This window comes from Mobula hypostoma, chromosome 10 (assembly GCF_963921235.1).
Source record: "Mobula hypostoma chromosome 10, sMobHyp1.1, whole genome shotgun sequence".
NCBI lineage: Eukaryota > Metazoa > Chordata > Chondrichthyes > Myliobatiformes > Myliobatidae > Mobula > Mobula hypostoma.
This window is the reverse complement of record NC_086106.1, coordinates 76,107,078-76,131,762: the sequence shown is the minus strand read 5'-3', so window position 1 is coordinate 76,131,762 and position 24,685 is coordinate 76,107,078. Positions and strand designations below refer to the sequence as shown.

At 42.4% G+C, this 24,685-nt stretch overlaps 1 protein-coding gene across 3 annotated transcripts in view; it reads left to right on the top strand.

Moving 5' to 3' along the window:
• dacha (dachshund a) overlaps positions 1 to 24,685 on the top strand; it is a 396,346-nt gene that overhangs the window by 168,196 nt on the left and 203,465 nt on the right. For all 3 annotated transcript variants that reach the window (XM_063060634.1, XM_063060633.1, XM_063060635.1), the window contains exon 2: positions 19,610 to 19,725. In XM_063060634.1, the coding sequence (XP_062916704.1) occupies positions 19,610 to 19,725 (116 nt within the window). The remainder of the gene's footprint in view (positions 1 to 19,609; positions 19,726 to 24,685) is intronic.

The following is a 24,685-nucleotide window of genomic DNA, read 5'->3' as shown; positions in this document are numbered from 1 at the left end:
GAGTAGCTTCACCTTTTCCCGTCAATTATTGAGATGAGAAGACACTTAAAATTGGGTGGGTTCTGTTTGTCGATGAGAACAGACCAATAAGTATTACTGCTGTGTGCTCCTGCCGCTGCAGAAATACCTTGTGTCCTGCTTTCTGTCACTGCAGAGCAAGTGTGCAAATCACATCAGTTAGATCCACATCCAGGAGTGGGTACCCAGTGGGACACATTGTAACTTCAAGGATTAGGTTGTTTTATGTTGTGTACCATGTCAAGATGAGATGGTAAGGGTTGGGCAGTAGACAGCTAGGTTAAAGGAATTGGGAAATGGATCATCAATGAGTGAGGTTGTATACCAAATTGCTGGGGTTGTGGATTTAGGAGGATTCAAGCTTCATGGAGTGGGGAATGGTAATTCAAGTGACAAACCAATAGTGAGGGTGGGGGATGGGGACATAGATTCAGTAGACAGATTGTCAGTGAACTGGGTCAAGTTAAAGATCATTTGATGTGATAGTGAGTTGGGTATATGATTAGTGGAAGGGGAAGTAGTGAGGGTCACAAGTGGTGCGTGTGGGTTGGTAGTGAGGTTCCCAAGGAGCAGCTGTTGCAATATAAGTATTTATCTTGCATGTGGCCCACAAGAGGCGGGTTCCCAGTGCTAAGTACCAATGCTTTGGACCCTCGCACCTGCTCAGGTTAGTTACCTTTAAGTAACATTGACATGGGCCTTAATATATTATTGCCTGCACCCTCTGCTGGCCATTTATTTGTGGTCCTAAATTACAGGAGTGACATGACGTGTGAGCTGTTCTTGTGTTGTATGGGTTCTTCCTTGCATTTGGTGTAAGTAAACCCTTTTCCTTTGCAAATTGATTTGCTTTTATATTGAAATTGAATCATGCACTGTAGAAAAATGTACACAATCCAATTTCTGCTTATTCTCATATAATTCTCTTGGATACTTAACATTGGTATAATGTTATTAAGTGGTCTAAAATCCCTGAACGTGTGCATAAAGACTTGAGTTTAAATTAAAATTAAAATTATGGCGTCAAGGATTTCCCAATACCATATAAATGCAACACACATCAAAGTTGCTGGTGAACGCAGCAGGCCAGGCAGCGTTGTGTGTTGATTGAATTTCCAGCATCTGCAGAATTCCTCGTGTTTACCATATGAATGCAATTGACTTTTCCATTCTATAAACCTTCATTATGTGTTGTGTTTTTAGTGTGATGTAGAATTAGCTATTAATATTTCAGTATATCAATAGCCGACATATGATTCATAACATCAAGATAGCGGAGATAAATTTGACCTAAAACATGTCTCTTTAAATTAATACTTTGATCATTAATGATAGTACACTTTGGTGAAAATGCCAACTATATTTCAATACTTATTTATTCTGTAGACTACTGTGGTAAATCATATATATATGTTGTAATTGGGTTAACTGGACATGCCCCTCTGCTGACTGCCCCTGTGGCTCCTCCCACAGTATCCTGAATAAAGGTGTTTCGCCTTGCCCCTCCCCCTCAGTCCGGGGACAGACACTCACCGTGGAGGTCGTATTGTACAGCGAATAAAAGCCTTTCGGTATTTTACCTAACCTCAGTCTTTTGGAGTTATTGAAGGTGCTTCAATTTTATTCGCTGTACATTTTAAAGCATGGAACACGCCTTGAGACCTGACAAATTAGACCTTGATCCGCCAACGCCAGAAGATGGAAAGGCTCTCGAACTCTGGCTGGCCTGCTTCGAAGCATACCTAGAGGAGTTTAAAGCGACTGACCCCGTAGCGAAGCGCAGAGTTCTACTGTCCAGGGTCCGTCCACGGGTCTATTCGCTGATCAGAGACCAGCCGAGCTACGACGGCGCGATGAGCGCACTCAAAGGACAATACCTGCAGCCGATAGACAGCATCTATGCTCGGCACCACTTAGCGACACGGCAACAATGGCCTGGGGAATCAAGTGCTGAGTTCGTCCAGGCCCTACGGACACTCGTGTGAGCCTGCAATTGCCAGGAGCTGACGGCGGCGCAGCATGCAGAACTCCTAGTGAGAGACGCCTTCGTCACGGGGACCAGGTCAGTGTATGTGCGCCAGCAGCTGTTGGAGAAAGCCGATCTTACCTTAAGTTTGACGATCGAGCTTGCCGACATGCTGGAGGCCGCTCTGCATAACTCTGAGGCTCTCCAGGCACGCGATCCCCTGATGGCCTCGTGGGAGCCGCAGACCCCGCAACCCGCCGGCGAATCGACCTCGGATGCCGTCAGTCACAAATCCCCGCAACCCGCCAGCAAATCGACCTCGGCTGCCGCCAGTCGCGAGTCTGCAAAGTGCTACTTCTGCGGACTGGAGAAGCACCCCCAGAAACACTGCCCGGCCCAAGAAGCTACCTGCTCCAGCTGCGGAAAGAAGGGCCACTTCGCAAAGGTGTAAGTCCAAACCGCGAGTGAGACATGGGGGTCGCCATCTTCCCTGCATGCCGCCACCACGTGTGAGACATGGGGGCGGCCATCTTGGTCGGCACCACCTCCCACCGCCTACGACCAACGGGTGCTCACGGGGCACCCCAACGCGCCGGACCAAGACGGTGACTCAACCCTGGCTTCCGTGACCCTCGATCAAAGTGCTCCCCACCAGCTCGCAAGGTCAATGATGGACATCCTGGTGGAGGGGCACAGGACAAGCTGCTAGTTTGACACAGGCGGTATGGAGAGTTTTATCCACCCGGACACGGTGCAGCACTGCGGACTGATGATACGGCCGTTAAGTCAGAGGGTCACCATGGCTACCCGGTCGCATACAACAGACATCCAAGGGGGTGTTGTGTAGCGACACTAGTGGGGCAGGGCACAGAATATCGAGACTTTACGTTACTGGTTATGCCTCAACTGTGTGCCCCTGTGCTATTGGGTCTCGACTTCCAGAGCCACCTGAAAAGCGTGACACTGAAGTATGATGGGCCCCTCCCACCAATCACTGTCGTAAATCCCCAGTTTTAGAAACATAGAAACATAGAAACATAGAAAATAGGTGCAGGAGTAGGCCATTCGGCCCTTCGAGCCTGCACCGCCATTTATTATGATCATGGCTGATCATCCAACTCAGAACCCCGCCCCAGCCTTCCCTCCATACCCCCTGACCCCTGTAGCCACAAGGGCCATATCTAACTCCCTCTTGAACATAGCCAATGAACTGGCCTCAACAGTTTGCTGTGGCAGAGAATTCCACAGATTCACCACTCTCTGTGTGAAGAAGTTTTTCCTAATCTCGGTCCAAAAAGGCTTCCCCTCTATCCTCAAACTGTGACCCCTCGTTCTGGACTTCCCCAACATCGGGAACAATCTTCCTGCATCTAGCCTGTCCAATCCCTTTAGGATCTTATACGTTTCAATCAGATCCCCCCTCAATCTTTTAAATTCCAACGAGTACAAGCCCAGTTCATCCAGTCTTTCTTCATATGAAAGTCCTGCCATCCCAGGAATCAATCTGGTGAACCTTCTTTGTACTCCCTCTATGGCAAAGATGTCTTTCCTCAGATTAGGGGACCAAAACTGCACACAATACTCCAGGTGTGGTCTCACCAAGGCCTTGTACAACTGCAGTAGTACCTCCCTGCTCCTGTACTCGAATCCTCTCACTATAAATGCCAGCATACCATTCGCCCTTTTCACCGCCTGCTGTACCTGCATGCCCACTTTCAATGACTGGTGTATAATGACACCCAGGTCTCGTTGCATCTCCCCTTTTCCTAATCGGCCACCATTCAGATAATAATCTGTTTTCCTAGTTTTGCCACCAAAGTGGATAACTTCACATTTATCCACATTAAATTGCATCTGCCATGAGTTTGCCCACTCACCCAACCTATCCAAGTCACCCTGCATCCTCTTAGCATCCTCCTCACTGCTAACACTGCCACCCAGCTTCGTGTCATCCGCAAACTTGGAGATGCTGCATTTAATTCCCTCATCCAAGTCATTAATATATATTGTAAACAACTGGGGTCCCAGCACTGAGCCTTGTGGTACCCCACTAGTCACCGCCTGCCATTCTGAAAAGGTCCCGTTTATTCCCACTCTTTGCTTCCTGTCTGCTAACCAATTCTCCATCCACACCAATACCTTACCCCCAATACTGTGTGCTTTAAGTTTGCACACTAATCTCCTGTGTGGGACCTTGTCAAAAGCCTTTTGAAAATCCAAATATACCACATCCACTGGTTCTCCCCTATCCACTCTACTAGTTACATCCTCAAAAAATTCTATGAGATTCGTCAGACATGATTTTCCTTTCACAAATCCATGCTGACTTTGTCCGATCATTTCTCCGCTTTCCAAATGTGCTGTTACCACATCCTTGATAACTGACTCCAGCAGTTTCCCCACCACCGACGTTAGGCTACCGGTCTATAATTCCCCGGTTTCTCTCTCCCTCCTTTTTTAAAAAGTGGGGTTACATTAGCCACCCTCCAATCCTCAGGAACTAGTCCAGAATCTAACGAGTTTTGAAAAATTATCACTAATGCATCCACTATTTCTTGGGCTACTTCCTTAAGCACTCTAGGATGCAGACCATCTGGCCCCGGGGATTTATCTGCCTTCAATCCCTTCAATTTACCTAACACCACTTCCCTACTAACATGTATTTCACTCAGTTCCTCCATCTCACTGGACCCTCTGTCCCTTACTATTTCTGGAAGATTATTTATGTCCTCCTTAGTGAAGACAGAACCAAAGTAATTATTCAATTGGTCTGCCATGTCCTTGCTCCCCATAATCAATTCACCTGTTTCTGTCTGCAGGGGACCTACATTTGTCTTTACCAGTCTTTTCCTTTTTACATATCTATAAAAGTTTTACAGTCCGTTTTTATGTTCTCTGCCAGTTTTCTCTCATAATCTTTTTTCCCCTTCCTAATTAAGCCCTTTGTCCTCCTCTGCTGAACTCTGAATTTCTCCCAGTCCTCAGGTGAGCCACTTTCTCTGGCTAATTTGTATGCTACTTCTTTGGAATTGATACTATCCCTAATTTCTCTTGTCAGCCACGAGTGCACTATCTTCCTTGATTTATTCTTTTGCCAAACTGGGATGAACAATTGTTGTAGTTCATCCATGCAACCTTTAAATGCTTGCCATTGCATATTCACCGTCAATCCTTTAAGTGTCATTTGCCAGTCTATCTTAGCTAATTCACGTCTCATACCTTCAAAGTTACCCCTCTTTAAGTTCAGAACCTTTGTTTCTGAATTAACTATCTCACTCTTCATATTAATGAAGAATTCCACCATATTATGGTCACTCTTACCCAAGGGGCCTCTCACGACAAGATCGCTAATTAACCCTTCCTCATTGCTCAAAACCCAGTCCAGAATAGCCTGCTCTCTAGTTGGTTCCTCGACATGTTGGTTCAAAAAACCATCCCGCATACATTCCAAGAAATCCTCTTCCTCAGCACCTTTACCAATTTGGTTCACCCAGTCTACATGTAGATTGAAGTCACCCATTATAACTGCTGTTCCTTTATTGCACACATTTCTAATTTCCTGTTTAATACCATCTCCGACCTCACTACTACTGTTAGGTGGCCTGTACACGACTCCCACCAGCGTCTTCTGCCCCTTAGTGTTACGCAGCTCTACCCATATCGATTCCACATCTTCCCGGCTTATGTCCTTCCTTTCTATTGCGTTAATCTCTTCTTTAACCAGCAGGGATACGTCACACACCCCGCTACTGACCACACACACACACACCGACCCGCACATCCCACCCAACACCATGCCAACTGCCACACTATCGACGCCACTTGTGGCCTCTCCACCCTCAGGATCCCTTCCCCACCGCTGTTCGCCAGCCTGACCCCCGACTGCAAACCTGTGGCAACTAAAAGCAGGAGGTACAGCGCGGGGGACAGAGCTTTCATTAAGTCAGAGGTGCAGCGGCTGCTCAGGGAGGGGGTCATTGAGGCAAGCACAAGTCCTTGGAGGGCGCAGGTGGTCGTTGTTCGGAACAGGGAGAAGAATAGGATGGTCGTGGACTATAGCCAGACCATCAATAGATTCACGCAGCTCGACACGTACCCTCTACCCCGCATCGCGGATATGGTCAATCAGATAGCACAGTACAAGGTGTACTCGACCATAGACCTAAAATCCGCTTACCATCAGCTCCCCATCCGCCGGGAGGACTGCCCTTACACCGCCTTCGAGGCAGACGGCCGGCTTTATCAATTCCTGCGCGTCCCCTTCGGTGTCATGAATGGTGTATCTATCTTCTAGAGGGCAATGGACTGGATGGTGGACCAGTGCCAACTGAAGGCCACGTTCCCATATCTGGATAACATCACCATCTGCGGTCACGACCAGCAGGATCATGACAACAACCTCCAAAAATTTCCCCAAGCGGCCAAAGCTCTCAATCTTACCTATAACAAGGACAAGTATGTATTTAGGACCACCCGACTTGCTATCCTTGGGTGTGTCATGGAGAATGGAGTCATTGGCCCTGACCCTGACCCTGACTGTATGCAGCCCCTGTTGGAACTCCCTCTTCCCAACACCCTCAGAGCCCTCAAAAGGTGCCTGGGCTTCTTTTCTTATTACGCTCAATGGGTCTCTAACTACGCAGACAAGTCCACCACATTCTCCCTCTCAGCCAAGGTCCGCGCGGCCTTCAGCCGCATAAAAGGGGACATTGCCAAAGCAGCAATGCATGCGGTGGATGAGTCCATCCCCTTCCAAGTAGAGAGTGACGCCTCCGACTTTGCACTGGCTGCTACCCTCAACCAGGCGGGAAGACCAGTGGCGTTCTTCTCCCGTACTCTTCAAGGCCCTGAAATTCGGCACTCCACGGTGGAGAAAGAGGCCCAGGCCATAGTGGAAGCTATTAGGCACTGGAGGGACTATCTCACCGGCAAAAGGATCACCCTGCTAACTGACCAGCGCTCAGTCGCATTCATGTTTAATAACCAACAGCGGGACAAAATCAAAAATGATAAAATTCTGAGGTGGAGAATCAAACTCTCCACCTACAACTATGACATCATGTATAGGCCTGGGAAGCTCAACGAGCCCTCCGATGCCCTATACTGGGGAACGTGCGCCAGCGTGCAGGTCGACCAGCTATTTGCCCTACATGTAGAACTTTGCCACCCGGGGGTCACCCGGCTTTTCCACTTCGTGAAAGCCCGAAACCTGCCTTACTCCCTTGAGGAGATCAGGATGATGACCAGGGACTGCCAAGTCTGCGCAGAGTGCAAACCGCACTTCTACCGACCCGAAAAGGCACAACTCATCAAGGCCACCGGCCCCTTTCAGCGACTGAGTGTTGACTTTAAGGGCCCCCTTCCCTCCACCGACTGCAATGTGTACTTTCTTAACGTTATCGACGAGTACTCGCGGTTCCCCTTCGCCATCCCCTGCCCCGACACCACTACCACGTCAGTTATAAAAGCCCTGCGCAAGCTCTTCACTCTGTTCAGATACCCATGCTATATCCACAGTGACAGAGGGTCCTCGTTTATGAGTGACGAGCTGCGCCAATACCTACTGGCTCGGGGAATTGCAACCAGTAGGACCACGAGTTATAATTCCCGGGGGAATGGACAGGTGGAGAAGGAGAATGGCACGGTGTGGAAAGCCACACTCTTAGCCCTCAGGTCAAAGGGACTGCCGGTCTCCTTCCCGAGGCACTCCACTCCATCCGCTCCCTGTTATGCATGGCCACCAATGCCACCCCTCATGAGCGGCTCTTTTCATTTCCCAGAAAGTCGACCGCTGGGACCACCCTCCCAACTTGGCTGACGTCCCCGGGGCCAGCGCTGCTCCGGAAACATGCGAGGAGTGATAAATACTCCCCGATAGTCAGAGGGTTCACTTACTTCATGCGAACCCCCAGTATGCCTATGTGGTTTTACCTGATGGGCGGGAGGACACGGTCTCCATCCGCAACCTGGCGCCCGCAGGAGCACCGGGCCCCTACCCTGAACACTCCGTGGTGACTATTGACCCCGTACCCACCGATGTATGTACCCACGAGACACCGCGCACTCGAAGCCCTACACAGACACTACACAACACTCCCATAGCGAATAAAAGCCTTTCGGTATTTTACCTAACCTCAGTCTTTTGGAGTTATTGAAGGTACTTCAACTACAAGTTGTGGAGGTTAGTTCAAAAACACAATACTCCACTTCCTGTTTGGTTGAGCATTAAGCTGTCTTTCCAGGTATATTTACTAAAGGACAGCCACACTCTTTCCAATACGTTGCTCATTACAAAGTACCATAGGTGTTCAAGATCTTGTGGATAAAGTCAGGTGTTGCTGGATGATACATTACAATTTGAAGGAAGATGTTTATAATTCGATTAGCATTAGTTGCAAAGAAGGCTCATACAAGTTTTAAGGTTTGTGTTCTTTGGTTATCACCTTTGCTCACGAAAGCATCCACTCAAACTGAATGAGTAAACAAGTGAAACTGTCTGATAAACTGAACGTCATGTATTGGGTCCATATTGTGTAATAAAACAGTGTTTGCTTGTATACCCGTTGTAATAAATAACATAAAGTATCAAGTTAAGAGCTTGAACACCGCAAAAGTGATTAATGTTGATTGTTCATTAAGCATCGATAGCACTGCTTGGCTATAATCAGATTAGTTGTGTAATGGAGTGCATTTGTTCTGCCGCCTGATTGTTTTGCCATCAGTGAGTCAAAGTATCATGTTGCTCATGACTCTGGATACATTTTGCCTTGCTTTTTTTAAGTAAAAAGCTTCAAATGAGGTGTCACTCGTAAAACTAAAGCAGGCTTTGAAATAAGAAAGCGATATATTATTTTCCTCTTGCTTAATCTCTGAGCGGGCAATGATGCACAAGCTCTGAATGCCAAGGCACCTTCAGCGCCGAACTAAAGTTCTGAATCTCCAGGATTGATCAAACTCTCTACAGTCAGAGTGCACTTCAGACAGGTAAAGTTCATCAGCTGCTCGCCCGTGCAATCTCTGACGCAGGCCTAATCCAATTTAGGTGACAGCTAGGTGATAACTATTAGACTATAAGGCAGACTTGAAGAAGCCATTGCTGCCATTATTGGGACTCCAATCCCAGAAGGAAAGATAAGGAGAGAATGTGAGAAGGTAAGAAGGAGATTGATCGTCAGTGGCATTAACCCAGGTCAGTCAGTTAGAACCCCTTGTCTCTGACAGGTACTTTTTGCAATTTTTTCTTTGAGAGAAGTTAATAGAACCATTTTAGTGCCATTCACCAACCTATTAAATTAGCACAGGAGTTTGTATGTGTAGCTCAGTCAGAAATGTATCAATGTAATGAAAAACAAACCAATCTAAGCATTGTCACTTCTGTTAGATTATCACAAACAGAGAGACAAGGAGGAGCAGGAGGATGGGTTGATTGTAGGCAATTCTTTTCAATTCATACAAAACAGTTTTTTCTAGTTTGGAAAATCTAGTTCATTACACAGAAATTGTTCAAGTATGCTACTCAGTATGCATCAGATAAAGGCCAAAGCATCCTTCGGATACAAAAATGCTGGTAATTTTAAATCTAGCTAAAAATTCCTTCATTAGTACAGAAACAGCTACTTGTATTCCATGCGAATAGAAAGAGAACTCTGCTGGTATCTGGGGACTTCTTACTTCCTTGGGGAATGCTACACTCAAAATGTACACTATCCATCTGGGATAAATTGGTTATCGCAGAAAAATTAACAGAATGAATTCTCGCCAACGTTCATTTTTCCATGTAAATTGTATTTGAATACATTATAGATTAACAAGAAACTCTTGGGTTAACTGCAGTTACTCAAAATATATTGGTTACAGGCAAAAATGTGAAAAAGAATATTAGCCAACTTTCATTTGACAAATTATATTCAGAGCAAAGTGACAATAGATTATTAATTCATATTATATTTCCAATAAACCTTTACATTCAAGTGCTCTTGCTGAGTGAATTGAACACCACTGCTAATTCCATGATAAATATGTTTCTCTGTGTGAACTGTAGTGCAGGTTAAGGATGTACTTTATTTTTCTGTACTAAGCATTACAAATAATTGCAGGTTCATTTGGTTGCAAGAACTCAAAATAAAATGCATTCACTCTGGACAAATACATCACCAAGCATATCTTTACTTTGTGATATCAGAATTATTGTAACCAGAAATTATGCACAATAGGATAGTAATTCACACTCTGTAAAAGCTCTGTGTGCTGAGGAATTTTAACAGTAGGGGTATGTTCACAGTAGGGCAGTTTGAATTCAAAATAGGTATGGTTGTGTTCTTTAATGTTTATTTCAATACAGCTGCGTACTTCTTAAATTGTTCTTCCCCGGCTCCATTCCACTCTTATTATTTTAAAGCAAGAAGTTCAAATTCTTTGAGTTGTCATTAAGAAGGGAACTGTGCTCTGGTTAATAATGATCATTCGTGGCACACAGAGTGAAGGAGTTCAGTCAGAATTCCTAGTTACATTCAGTGATGCGAAATGACTGCGAGGTGTTGAACATGCGCCTTTGTTCTTGAAATGCACAGCTCAAAAAATATTCATAGGCCTTTAAATTCTGCTTCCTGCTCCAAAAGAGCCCAGATTTCTGGATTTGTTGATTGATTACTAGATTACTTAGTTTGCTTTCTTCTCACAAAATGTACAGATTGCAATGTTAACTCTATTTCCCTTTGGATTAGGAAGCTGTTAACATTTGTGTCTGTTTTTACAAACTTCTCAAATCTTAAATGCATTGATTGGGGCTGGAGCACCTTTGAGGATCAAGATAGCAGAAAGGTTAAGTTTGTTTTGGGCTTTCAAAGTTATCTGGTAAGTATCTAAAGACATTAGAGGAACACCTTTCTGAATGAAAGGAAACAAGGTGTAATTAGTTTGATAAATGTCCTTATTTACAGAAACCATCATGAGCATTTGTATTGATTCACTTCGGTAGCTAAGAAGTGGAGCTTTGGGAGAGGTAAGGCCAAAGAGCTCAGTTGAAATGTGCCTGCTCCTTATCACCATTGTCAGAATGATTGGCCTCTTAGGAGAGTACAGACTGGTCATGGGCTTTCTTCAGTCTCTGCTGATAAGTTAGAAACACTCATTTGAAAAGGTATTGTTTGATGGTTTGTGAAGAGCACCATTACGTTGATGCCAGTCTGTCAGCATTGGGTTGATGACCTGGAGAGAATTTTGAGCTTCACAAGAGTTGCTTTGGAAATACAGATGTACATTAAACAAATGTCTCATAAAAATAAAAGTAATAGGGTAATGTTCAGCAAGTCCCCCCATTTACCTCAATTGTGATCCTTTTGGCATTAATGCAGAAGCAAGTACAGTATATCAGTGATAGTGTAGATGTTTGAGCCTGCTTCCTTGGATGAACATACTCCATGTTTTGAGGAGTATGTTTTTTTCTGTCAAAACATCACTGAAGCATATTACCTGACTGAGTATATTCTCTGGGCTATTTGTCTGACAATCAACTTGAAACAATTTGTATTCATTCTGTACCACCTATGTAGTAAATGCAAACATGCAAATCAAAAAAGGAAGAATGAGGGACAGAAAGGTTTAGGGAGGGAACTCCTGCGAAAGAGTGATGAAAATAAAGGACAGACTCATTTTCTAAAATAAATTTCCATATAACTGATGTGAGTCTTGCAGTCCAACCTCTTGGGCTGGTTACTAAATTTTGTCAGTGAGAGTTCTGCAGTATTTTTGTGTTGCTCAATATTTCTAACGTCTGCAGAATCCTGTGTGTTTTCAATTTTCCCTTGCTCCCTGGGGTTTGGTGCTGGGCTTTATGAGAGCATCCTATCTACCTGCCAGTGTAGGCACAGCTAAACCACATGGTAGGTTGCAAAGTGTGCGAGGGAAGAAGATGATGCATAGGATACAAACCTAACAGCACCTTCTGCACTGCTTGTTCGCAGTTAAAGAGAACATTGTACACTCACCTTATAAAAATGGTGAATCAGTAGTACTTTTTAAAGATATTATTGCAGTTTACTGACCCATATTTCAAAAACACTGTCTTATTCCAGTCAGTTCTACATGCAGTTAAGATGCGGAAGCCTTGCAACTTGTTTGATTCATACTTAATCTAAAGTTTTGCAATGTATATCCACAAAGGATTTTAAGATTTTGTTGACTCGATGATAGTTGTACTGATAAATTACTTACAGAGTTTGCTTTGTTGCTGAATCTTAATGTTCTTTAAAAAGTTGCATTTGAATACTTTTAATTTATACATACATACCAGCTTAAAGTTTAATGCTGGAAAGACATCTATGAAGTTATCTCTTTAAGAAGTTTTCTAAAATAAAAAATAAGCAATCTTAAGAGCTTTCTTGAAGTGGTACAGAGAGGTGAAATGAACTTAACCTATAGATATTACCATAGTTACCTGCCTTCCAATGCTATGTTTAAATGAGGACAAATAATTGCAGAACCTTTAATGTGTTTGGTAAGATGTGTGCTAATATTGCATCGATCATTTCCACTAGTTAGGCTGATGGCAGTCAAGTTGCAATGGAACAAATGGGGCCATCCATTGGAAATTTTGTCCTTGTAACTTTACGGCTGGATGTCATAAATGGCTTTGGAATTGAGAGTACTTCAAACACAAACTCTCATTAAGTGTGGAGCTCTAACTGAATAACCCTTTTGCATGAACTTACATGAGGCCAGTTGCGGACAAATATAAAGACAGAGCAAATGTCAATAAGTACTCTGTATATATAATTCTTATTTTTAAAAAATTCCAGTGTTAAAATATTATTTGATGGATGTGATATAGTAGAAGATATTAGTTTACACTTTGCATGTGCATTATCATAGGACCGGGAAATATTCTGTAGGCTGCAGCATTTGTCCATTAATGGGGTTCAGGGTTACCTCTAGCTCTCGGTGCCCGTTATTAATTTTAAATTCTGCACATCAGTTGATAATTTAACTTTCTGACCAAAGATAAATGTCAAGCTACAACTGTTCACTCTCATCATTGCTGGTTTGTCTGGAGCTCCCTTGACACTGGATGGCAAAATCACATTCATGACTCCTGAGCATCCAATCTGCTGCAGGTCTTCCACATGGGATACAAACTGGAAGGACAGATGAAAATGAGTTAAAACAGAAGATGCAGGAGATACAGAGGAGCTCAGATGAAGCCAAGTCTCTGGCAAGCTTTTGCTGACCCCAGAGCAGCTTGGTGGATTTCAAAGTTGACATTCAGTTGAAATATGATGTATTTGATGAGACCTGTCATTACTAGGACCTTAAGACACCTTTCCCAGGGGACTACAGTGCCCCATGTCTGGCAGAAGTTGATTGCCAGAGGGCACAGTGAAATGATAATCCCAGTATCAGGAAACAGAAGTGGGAGAGATGGTTTAAGCAATCCAGTAATATAAGGTTAACCAATCAAGTTAATTTTTTTTCATATTTGATACTCACCCACACCTTCAAGCAACCTTACAATTTCTTTTTTATATCTCAGTTATATGTTTATCTATATACAGCTGGATACAGTGTTATGATGTACAGAAAGTACGTCATAACACAAGTACAAGTACAGAAGGTGCTTGGCCACATTTCATATTCTCTGAGGATTTATTGTCGAACATTTCATGGCAATGTTAGACCCCTGCCGTTAGGGAAATGTCCCATAATGGTGGGACTGGGCTTAAGAATGCCTCAGTATTCAGTGGCAAAGGGATGAAAAATGCTAACAACTTTTACCACATCAAAAATGATTCATTTATTTCCTATGTGGGTAGCACAGTACCTGATGTTATAGTACTGGCTGGACTTGAATGTTTGGTTATTGGTTGAAGACACTGATAGATTACTAATTAGTGCCCATACACTCAGTGGCCACTTTATTAGGTACACCCGTACAATGCATTAATGTAAATGTCTAATCAGCCAATCACATGGCAGCAACTTAATGCATAAAAAGCATGGAAACATGCTCAAGAGGTTCAGTCTAAACATCAGAATGGCGAAGAAATGACAAAGAAGCGGGTTTGACTGTGGAATGATTGTTGGTGTCAGACAAGGTGGTTTAAATATCTTAGAAACTGCTGGAATCTCTTGGATTTCCATGCACAACAGTCTCTAGAGTTTTCAGAGAATGGTGTGAGAAACAAAAAGAAAACATTCGGTGAGTGGCAGTTCTTTGGGGAAAAGGCGCCGCTTTAATGAGAGAAGTCAGACTCGTTCAAGCTGACAGGAAGGCAACAGTAATTCAAATAACCAAGCATTACAGCAGTGATATGCAGAAGAGCATCTCTGAACACACAGCATGTGAAACCTTGAAGTGGATGGGCTACAGCAGCACAAGACCTCAAACATACACTCAGTGGCCGCTTTACTGGGTACAGGAGGTATCTATTAATAATAGCCACTGAGTATATGTTGCAGAGTTCATCCTGGTGACAGTGTTGCCCTTTTTTACTTGAGAAAGCAACAGGACCGTTGAGAAGCATGTTCCCAATGGAAGCAGTCTGGGTCTGCTGATCTCCCCAGTATCTGGAATTAATTTACAGAGGGATCTTGGAGTCCAAGTCTATAACTCATTGAAAGTGGTCACAGAAGTAGAAAAGGTGGTAAAGAAAGCAGCAGTATGCATTCCTTCATTGATTGCAGTATAGAATAAAAGAAGCAGGAAATCATGTTACAGCTACATAAACTTTCAGTCAGGCTGCACTTGGAATATTGTGTGCAATTCTGATCACCCCATTGTGGGAAGGATGCAACGGCACTGGAAAGGGTACAAAAGAGGATTACCAGGCTGTTGCCTGGATTAGAGGGTATGAACAACAAGGAGAGGTTGTATAAACTCGTGTTTCATCTGCAGTATTGTAGGCTGAAGGAGACCTGATGGAAGTTTATAAGATGCTGAGAGGCAGGGATATGGTCAGAACGTTTTTTTCTAGAATACAAATATCAAGCACTGAAGGACATGCACTTAAGGTGAGCAAGAGGAAGTTCAGAGGAGTCCTGATGAATGGTCTCAGCCCAAAACATCAACTGTACGCTTCCTCCCTTGGATGGTGAAGCAGAAATGACTGGTGTTTAAGAAGCTCTTAGATAGACAAATGAATAGGCGGGGAATTGAAGAACAGTGATCATGTGCAGCCCGAAGAGTATTAGTTTAATTCGGCATTTTTGGTGAAGTCATTGTGCTTGGAGGCTCTATTCCAGTGTTTTACCCTCCCTTTAACCTTATGATAAATCTTCTAAAAGCAGATCTACCTTCACATGAAAGTGTTATTCTTGGTGAGATGAACACTTCTCAAAAATTGTTTTAAAGCAAGCTGAGACTTGTTTTTGCTGTGTTGGAGGATGCTTGTTGAAAAGAATGGGGCCAGGGGAGCTGGATTCAGTGCACCAGCTGGATCCATTGTACTACCCACACCTGGCTACCCTTACCTGGCTTGGTTGCAGAGGGCCAACCTTGCTGTCTCTCTAAACCATACAGCTAGAGATCCATCTCCCAATTTCCCAAAGTATTCCTGCCACCAATAGGACGGAAGTCCACAGCTGGTTGTTAGAGTGCTTTCTATTTGCCTGGCTGAGTATTCTCCCAAGAACACTCGAGCAGTTTTTGGGACCACATGGGCCACTTAACTGGCATCCTGTCCACTATCCTGAACACTTGTTTCTTCCACTGATAACACACTGTAGATGAAGTGAATATCATCAACCAGATTCACTGCACATGTTGAACAGCACCATTGTACTTAACTGTTGTGCTTATTTCTGCAGAAGCACAAGGGTGGCAGATGCTTAGAAAGACCACCTCTTCACTTGGAAATATTTTACTGTTCCTTCATTATTGCTGGCTCTAAATCTGAGCTACTCTCACCACAGAACTCTGGGAGCATTTCCACAACACTGTGTTCAATATTTCAAGAAGAGACTCACTCTACCAACTCTTCCTCCTTTACAAGAACAATTAGACATGGACAGTAGATGCTGGCCTCGTCGATGATGCACATAACATATAAATGACTAAAGAAAAACAATAACGACAAAGATGAGGGTCAGTTCAGTGTAGATTTCAACCATGACCCCAGCAATAATTTCATGAGCTCAATTTCTGTCACACTGAACTCGGACACCTTGGGTTAATCAGTTTGTATTGTGATCGTAAAACTAGGCTCAGAAAGTGGTAACCATCTGTTAGGAAGGAAAAATTGTGTTTAAAAAATGAAACCAGTTCTAGTTTAAAAACTAGTTGAAGTGCAACCTTGTATCAAATAAGCTGGTGAGATTTTGAGTTTTCAGCAGAAACTTATTTTTAAAAGGTCTCATTAAAACTGCTTGTTTACAAAATTGTACTTCATCCTCTTGCTTCTGACAATTTTAATAACTTCCATTAAACTTGCTGAATTTCTACTCTGTTAAAGCCATGTTAAATCAGATGACTTGTGTTCTGTTGAGCATTTCAGTTACAAATTGAGTGAATATCTTCTTGCCGTTTGCAGTCTATTTATCCAGTAATGCATGAAAATATATGCTATTGGTCTGCTTGGGAATTTATGATTGCGATTGTTTTGCTGTAGGGGATTCTGCACAAATGAGATCTTCAGGCAGTTAGAATAAAGTTATTAATCTCTGAACATGTTGGTGATGTATTTACAACTTAACTGGTAAAAATGTTTTCGCTTTCATCTTTTATTCTTCCCATTCACCACGTTGTCCTAAGTTTGTGGAAACTTATTTAAATTTGCTCTCTGGAAACACTTAGGCAAGCCCGTTCCCTTTCTCTGCTGTGATCTGAACAATCATTTCGAATTCCAATCTCATTTGCAGGAACCCCCTCAGGTGCTTTGAAAACCAATTCAAAACAGATCACGATTATTTTCTAAATTCAGCTCCCCTCCACCACTACCCTCCGCCGTCTGGCCGTTTTTCTCAACAAAAGACCCAACTCGTTCCTTTCCACCACCACACTCCTCTGTCTGGCTTTCCTTCTCAACAAAAGACCCAACCAGTTCCCCTCCACTGCCACCCTCCTCAGTCTGGCAGAGCTGGTCCTCACCCTCAACAATTTCTCCTTCAGCTCCTCCCAATTTTCCGGACTCAAAGGATAGCCATGGGCACCCATGTGTGCCACAGCTATGCCTGCCTTTTTGTTGGCTATGTAAAACAGTCCATGTTCCAATCCTTTGTAGGTGGTAACACACCCCAACTCCTGACTGCATTGGTGCTGCTTCATGCATCCATGGTGAGCTCATCAATTTCATCAACAAATTTCAGAACATATGTCAGTGATATTAATTCTGATTCTGCCTCCAACTTCCTCCCTGCCCTTAAATTCACTTGGTCCATTTCTGACATTTCCAACCCACCTTTTCTAGATCTTTGTCTCCATCTCTGGAGATAAACTGATGGCCAACATCTTTTATAAACATACTGACTCGCACAGCTATCTTGAGTAAACCTCTTCCAAACCTGTCACCTGTAAAAATGCTATTTCCTTTTCTCAGTTCCTTCATCTCCACTGACTGTTCACAGGATGAGGCTTTCCTTTCCAGGACATCAGAGATGTGCTCCTCCTTCAAAGAATGAGGTTTCCCTTTCTACCACCATTGATGATGTCCTCACCTGCATTTCCTCCATTTCCTGGACATCTGCGCTCACCCCATCTTCCTGCTACCTTAACAGGGATAGAGATACTCAGCTACCACCCCAGGAACCTCTGCATTCAACACATCATTCTCCATAACTTCCGCCATCTTCACTGGAATCCTACCACTCCCTCCACTTTCTGCAGGGATTACTCCTTCCATGATTCCCTTGTCCATTCATCCTACCCCACTAATCTCACTACTGGCACATATCCTTGCAAGCGACAGAGACACTACACCTGCCCACTGTTCTTTTCGCTTCCCTCTGTTTGGGGCTCTAAGCAGTCCTTCCGGGTGAGGTAACACTTCACTTGTGAATCTGTTGGGGCCATCAGTTGTATCTGGTGCTTCCTCCACATTGGTGAGACCTGGAGTAAAATGGAGGACTGCTTTGTGGAGCACCTCCTCTCCATCCACCAAAAATGAAATTTCCTGGTGGCCAACCATTTCAATTCCTAATCCCATTCCCATTCCAACATGTCAGCCTATAGCTTCCTCATTTGCCACAATGAGACCACTCTCGGTGGGGAGAGCAACACCACATATTCTGTCCAGATAGCTTCCAACCTGATGGCATAAACATCGATTTCTCCTTCCAGTAATTTTTTTCCATTCCCCACTCTGGTCTTTCAGCTGTCCTCCACACCTGTCTGTCACCTCCCCCAGTGCCTCCCATTCTTCCCTTTTTCCCACAGGCTTCTCCTATCGGATTCCTCCTTCTCCAGACCTTTACCTTTCCCATCCACCAAACTTCACCTATCACCTTCTAGCTAGTTCTACTTCCCCTCCACCCATCTTTTTATTCTGGCATTTTTCCCCTTTCTTTCCAGTCCTGGTGAAGGGCCTCAGCCTGAAACATGAACTGTTTATTCATTTCTATAGATGCTGCCTGACCTGTTGAGTTCCTCCAACATATTTTGTGTGTTCCTTTGGATCTCCTGTGTCTGAATAATCTCTTATGATTATTTTGTAAATTACTTTTCTCTGAGAAACATTTCTTTTTAAATCCGATTCCTGGATTGTTAAAACATTTTTTAATATTGAGACCTTGTAGTTTTAAAATAAACATACTTTTACAGAGTTAATTTTACTTGGAAAGGAACCACTTATTATCCTTTTTTGACTTGCTCGCTGATGAAGGCCACCATATTATTTGGAAACTTAGACTCTTTCCATTCCTTTCAGATCTTTGCATTTCAAACATTATGCAGTGCAATTCAGACCCAAGTTTTTGCTTTACAACTTGCATTTGTTTGGAAATCAATAGACATTAACAAATCCCACTGGTGCAATAAAGGCATTTAATTTAACATGGTCTAGTAATAAAATCCCTTCGATTATGAATAGTGTTGAAGGAAAACGAGGTTCTAATATTTTTTTTCTGTTTCCACCTCACGACCTTTCCCCGCGCGTTCCCCACGAGCAAAATGGGTATGGTGGTTAATGAGAATGGAGTGGCCTGGGCTATTGATCTGAAGGCAGGAATTGAAATCTTATCACATAGTTATGGAATTTAGATTCAGATAGTTTAGTAAATATTGAATAAGTAGTTAGTTCAGTAATGGTGACTGAAAATACTGGATTGTTATAAAAATCCATTTTGTTCACCCATGTCCTTTAGGAAAACATATCAGTCACCTTTTCCTAGTCTGATCTCCAGACCCGTAACAATGTGATTCAATCTTGATCACCCTCTGAAATGTTGTGCTAAGCCACTTGGTTTAGGGACAGTTAAGGATGGACATTAAACTCAGGCCTTTGCTGCAGTGTTCATATTCCCATGGATGAGTAGAAATAGAGAAAAGTACAAATTTGGTAGATTTCTGCAGGATTTACATTTTTACATTTCATGCTGCTATTAAATGGAATTTGGGAAACATATTGGTACCAGTCTAAAATGTTATTTGTTTGAAATTAACTACAACAATTAAAATAAACCTCTTTCCTTCTATGACAGCTCGAGGCCTGGAAGACCCCCAAAACGTACCCTGAGTGTCTCTTTGCCAGAAAATTCGCGCATCATACCCCATGCTGTCCCAGGTCTCTTATCACCAGGAATCATCTCACCAACAGGTAATGAAATCCATAAAATCATCAGCACAGATATTGTACAGCTCTTCAATTGAAATGAACTAATATTGATCGAATTGGCTTGTCCTTCAGGGAGTTTATGCTTCAGTAGAGGTTGGAATATTGGATTTTTTGATTATTCATAAAAAACAACATAGTTTTACTGTTACATTGTTTCAGATTCAGTGTTGTTTGATACTCTCATTCATTGTTCAAGTTATATATTTCAATTTTCTCCGAAGCTCCAATGATAGTTGGTTTTATCAATAAGAAATAGCAACAAATAAATAAAATTAATTCTCAGATTTAGTATTCTAACTTTTTCATTTATTTGTAAGTTTTATAATGGTATTATTGATCATTTTTATAATCAAAATCTTAAATAGTTTAAAGCTCTATCTGAAAATTTTTTGCCAATTTTCTCCCATGTCCTGTCCGGTCTGTTGGTCTCCTGCTGGGTATCATATGACAGGCACTATACTAATTGCCCACTGTTCAGATGTGAGATTTAATTATTTTGGTGATCTACTTAATATGAGTAGAATGAGGGTGATCCTCTGCCTACCTGAAGGCTATGCACACAGTACTGGAATTATGAGGTAAGGGCCCAACTATTCACTTTAATCGAAGGCCCCCATGGGTCTCTCACATTGCTCTGATTGGTTGAGAAGCCAAAAGGAAATAAAATATCTTTTTATGGGACCTTAGTAACTTAGAGCACAAGAGTTTGTCAGTTGGCCTGTTCTCTCCGTGTTTGTCCTTTGCAAGCGCTTCAACCCATGCTCTTGCTTGTGCTGTACAAATTCAAAATAGTATCTTCTTGAAAAGGCCAGCAACAGCCTGAAATATTCTTCGGCCATAGGTTGTTCAACTCTATTTGCATATTTGGAGACATTTTATTCAGTTACTTGTGTGGCCCATTGGAAAAGTGTGAAATGTTGCCTCGTCACAGTTTCAAATATTGCAGCAAAAGGCTTCCTTTAAATCTGATAACCTGATTGAAGGCATTGATTGTGCCACCAAATGCTACTCCATGCGAAGCTGGATAATAGGCTTTGCAAGGTCGTCTGGGAAGTAACACTTGTTTTTCACAGTTCTACTGGAAGTAACTTAGAGGAAGGAACTATGTTATTTTTTAGAATGGGAGTTTCAAAACCAGTTAGGGTTTTTTTTACTATTGCAAAAGAACAAAGAAAATCATACTGTCATACATAATGAAAGCTGGCACTTTGGTGTAAGTCGTCCATACCAACCATGATTCCCCTAAAAGCTAGTCGCATTTGCCTTCATTCAGCCAACATCCCTCTAAACCTTTTCTATCCATGTACCTCAATAACGTGGTGGTTAGCGTGACGCTATTACAGCTCAGGATGTTCTGTTGTCCACAGTTCAATTCCGGTACCATCGATAAGGAGTTTGTACGTTTTTCTGGTAACCGCGTGGGATTCCTTTGGGTGCACAGGTTTCCTCTGGGTGCTCTGGTTTCCTCCCACAGCCCAAAGACGTACTGGTTAGTAGGTTAATTGGTCATTGTAAATTGTCCTGTGATTAGGCTAGGGTTAAATAGGTGGGTTGCCGGGCGATGCAGCTTGTTGGACCAGAAGGGCCTAGTCTGAACTGTATCTTGAAAGAAAATAATAAATACCCAAACAAGTGTCTTTTGAATGTTGTTAATGAACTACCTTGTGCATTAAGAATTTTCCCCTCAGGCCTCTTTTAAATCTTGTCTCTCTCACCTTAAATCACTGCCCTCTAGTTTTTGATTCCCTGAGAAAAAGGCTGTGTGTCCTTACTCTGTCTATGTCCCTTTTGAATTTATGCACCTCTATAAAGCCATTCCACAATATCCTATGCTCCAAGGAGTAGTCTTAACTTGCCCAGCCTCTGTTTGGGCCTTTGATACTGGCAACATTCTCGTAAACATTTTTTGCACTCTTTCCAGCTTAATAACTTCTTTCCTGTAACAGGAAACAGAACAGAGTGGCACGTAGCAGAGTGGTTAGCACAATGCTTTACAGTACAAATGGCACAGGTCAATTCCTGCCACTGCCTGCAAGGAGTTTGTCCGTTCTCCACGTGACCGTGTGGATTTCCTCCTGATGCTCCGGTTTCCTCCCACAGTCCAAAGACGTGCCGGTTGGTAGGTTAATTGGTCATTGTAACTCGTCCCTTGATTAGGCCAGCATGAAGCTGAGAGCTTGCTAGGCGGCATGGCTCGTAGAGCTGGAAGAGCCTACTCTGCATTGTATTTCAATAAATAAATAAATGAACGAATGAATATCAAATCTAGACGCCAATGTCTTTCACAACTGCAACATAATATCCCAACTCCTGCACTCAATGCCAGTGTGCTAAATGCCTTCTTCATCCTCATGTCTACCTGTAATGCTGTTTTCAGTGAGTTATCTACTGCCTTTTCAAGGTTCCTCTGTTCGACAATATTCCTAAGTAAATGTTATATATAAAATTAAATTTCTGCATAAGTAAGTTGGAATTTGTGATCTAGTTTAAATTAGGATAAAGAATTAAGGTTTTAATAGCTTAGAATTACTTTGAGGTTTTATTCACAAGTATTTTCATTTGTGTGGCAATGAAAATTGTGATGTTGAAAGCTGTGGACTTCATTAGATTTGTTTGAAATGGAATAGTCCGATGTCACACGCAAGAGGCCCGCTCAACGGACGGAATGCGCTGCTGGCATTTGTTACTGTGACTTTCTCCTGCTTCCAAAGAATAAAGACTGATCCCACAGTCTGAGGGCCAGCAAGCACTCAAGTGAATCCTGCGTGGGCAGAAAAAGCAGGGGAAATAGCACAAGGGAAGAAATAATATTTTGAAGGCGCACACCATTTTAATTGCTCTGAATATTGATGTGTGGGTTTATCTTTCATCATAATATAACCTAGAGTCAGGTCATGTTACTGTGATATTTTGTGTGCTTTGAATTTTGTTCACCAGTGTCATTGGTCATAGTGAAATTTAATGACTGGAAAGAGTTAATGAGTGTCAGACATTTTGAACTACGATGTGAATATTGGTTTGGTTGGCTCTCAGTATTACTGCTGCTGGAGTTAGGCAGAATTACCTTCTGAATGATAGAGGCTCTGTAGACAAGATGTTTTTTGTTGCTTCTCTATCTTCAAAGGAGTCAGGAATTGCAAAGTATAGAATGGGTTAGAGGGAGGGTCAACTAGAGTACTCATGTAACATAAAAATGATCATAGTCAGTCTCTCACACCCATTGTAATCATAAAGATCTGTGAATATCATGTACTGTATAAACAATGGAACCTTCTCTATAATGGGTTAGCATTATGCAGTATTTTATGAGTTGTGACTTAAATTCAATTTAAAATCTCTTTATTTCCTTGAAAATCCAATATTGCTACCCTAAAGCTGTTACATATGAAAAGGGATGACTTATCCAGGGCTGCTAGGAGCACTTCTCCATACCTGCTGTCACTGTGATAAATGATACATCCCATAGTGTCTGAACTCCATCTGCTTCGCCCCAAAACAGCTAAAGAGAATTTGCCTTCTACAGTTCTTACACATATAAAATAGAAAAGTGTTTGAAAATTGCCGAACAAACAAGATCGTGGCCCACAGTGAGACAAGTGGAGGTACAGTGACAATTTTCATTAACCTTTAAGCATCGGAGAAGTATTTGCGCACTGTCGTTATTAAAAATGACAAAAGGTCACCTTTAATTGTTCATGACAGGGCTCTGCCTAATCATGCACTTGTAGTTCACGAATCCAATTGCAGCATGTACTGCATTGCATAAGCTTCTTCACAAAAAGGGTTACAAAGAATTAGAATTGAATTGAAGTAATTGAACTTTATTAGTCAGTGACCCAGATTTACATAACTCAATAACTGCCTTTAAATTGCATTTAACTCATATGTTCTTTTTCTCAGTGCTAATTCTTCTATTCTGGAACAATACCTGCAAGTGTTATTTTTCAGCAGGTTCTCTTCAGGTTATAAACCATAAGCTGGTTAAAAGCATGATTCAATTTAACATTGAGTCATGCACACCAGAGAGTTCAATCTTCCATTTTTGGTGAATGAGTTAAAGTCAACTGATCTGCACTCATGGTTATTGATTAGGATGGCTAGTGGCATATTAATTGTGATTGCTTTCTATGATCCAACAAGATAGGACACAGTTGTAATGACCAGCGTTTCAGATGCAAAACCATTATTTCTAATCTCATGTAGACACCTTCCAATTCTCTGATAGCTTCTGCTGTATGACAGGTGTCAGTAGAATGAATGAAGGACTTTCAGGTCAGAATCATAATAATCTCCTGGTATTGCAGATCAGGATTTAGATTCTAATTCAAGATCAATGAAAATAGTGGGTAAACTAAAGCTGGGTGTTGGATGTTACATTTGTTTATATTGCTTATTTGGTGATAGTTACTTCAATGTACCTATGGAACAAAGTGATTTTCATTCTGCAACATAGTGTAGGGGATTTAAAATGCTATTTTCACAATTGGCATGCAATTTGACCAAAAATAGTATAAAGTGAGAACTACTGAAGTGCAAACTTTGTGGCAAGCAGTCTTTGGTAAAGATTGGCTCGTCCAAGTAATCTTCCTTATTTCAGATTTGGTAAATGATTCTCGGTTGAGTATCAAATTTAATGTTATGCTAGATGTTACCACAGCTTTTAAAACCAGGAACAGAAAGAGTTAATAACCATGTTAATAAAATCTCCGTAGTGTGGCAGGAAACACGTTGATGTGTTGTATTCTTCACCAGACACTCAGTACTCAGCAGATTAGGATTGACTTGGCCTTTCTCAGCATTGAGCAGGTGACTTGATTACATATAAATCAAGCATAAAATGTCCTGTTCTGGGCGGTGAAGTGAATCAGTCAAATTATCGAGTGGCAAAACTAATCCTGTGCCTTGGGCCACAGAACCTGCCAGTTCCTATAAGTCAGGCCTT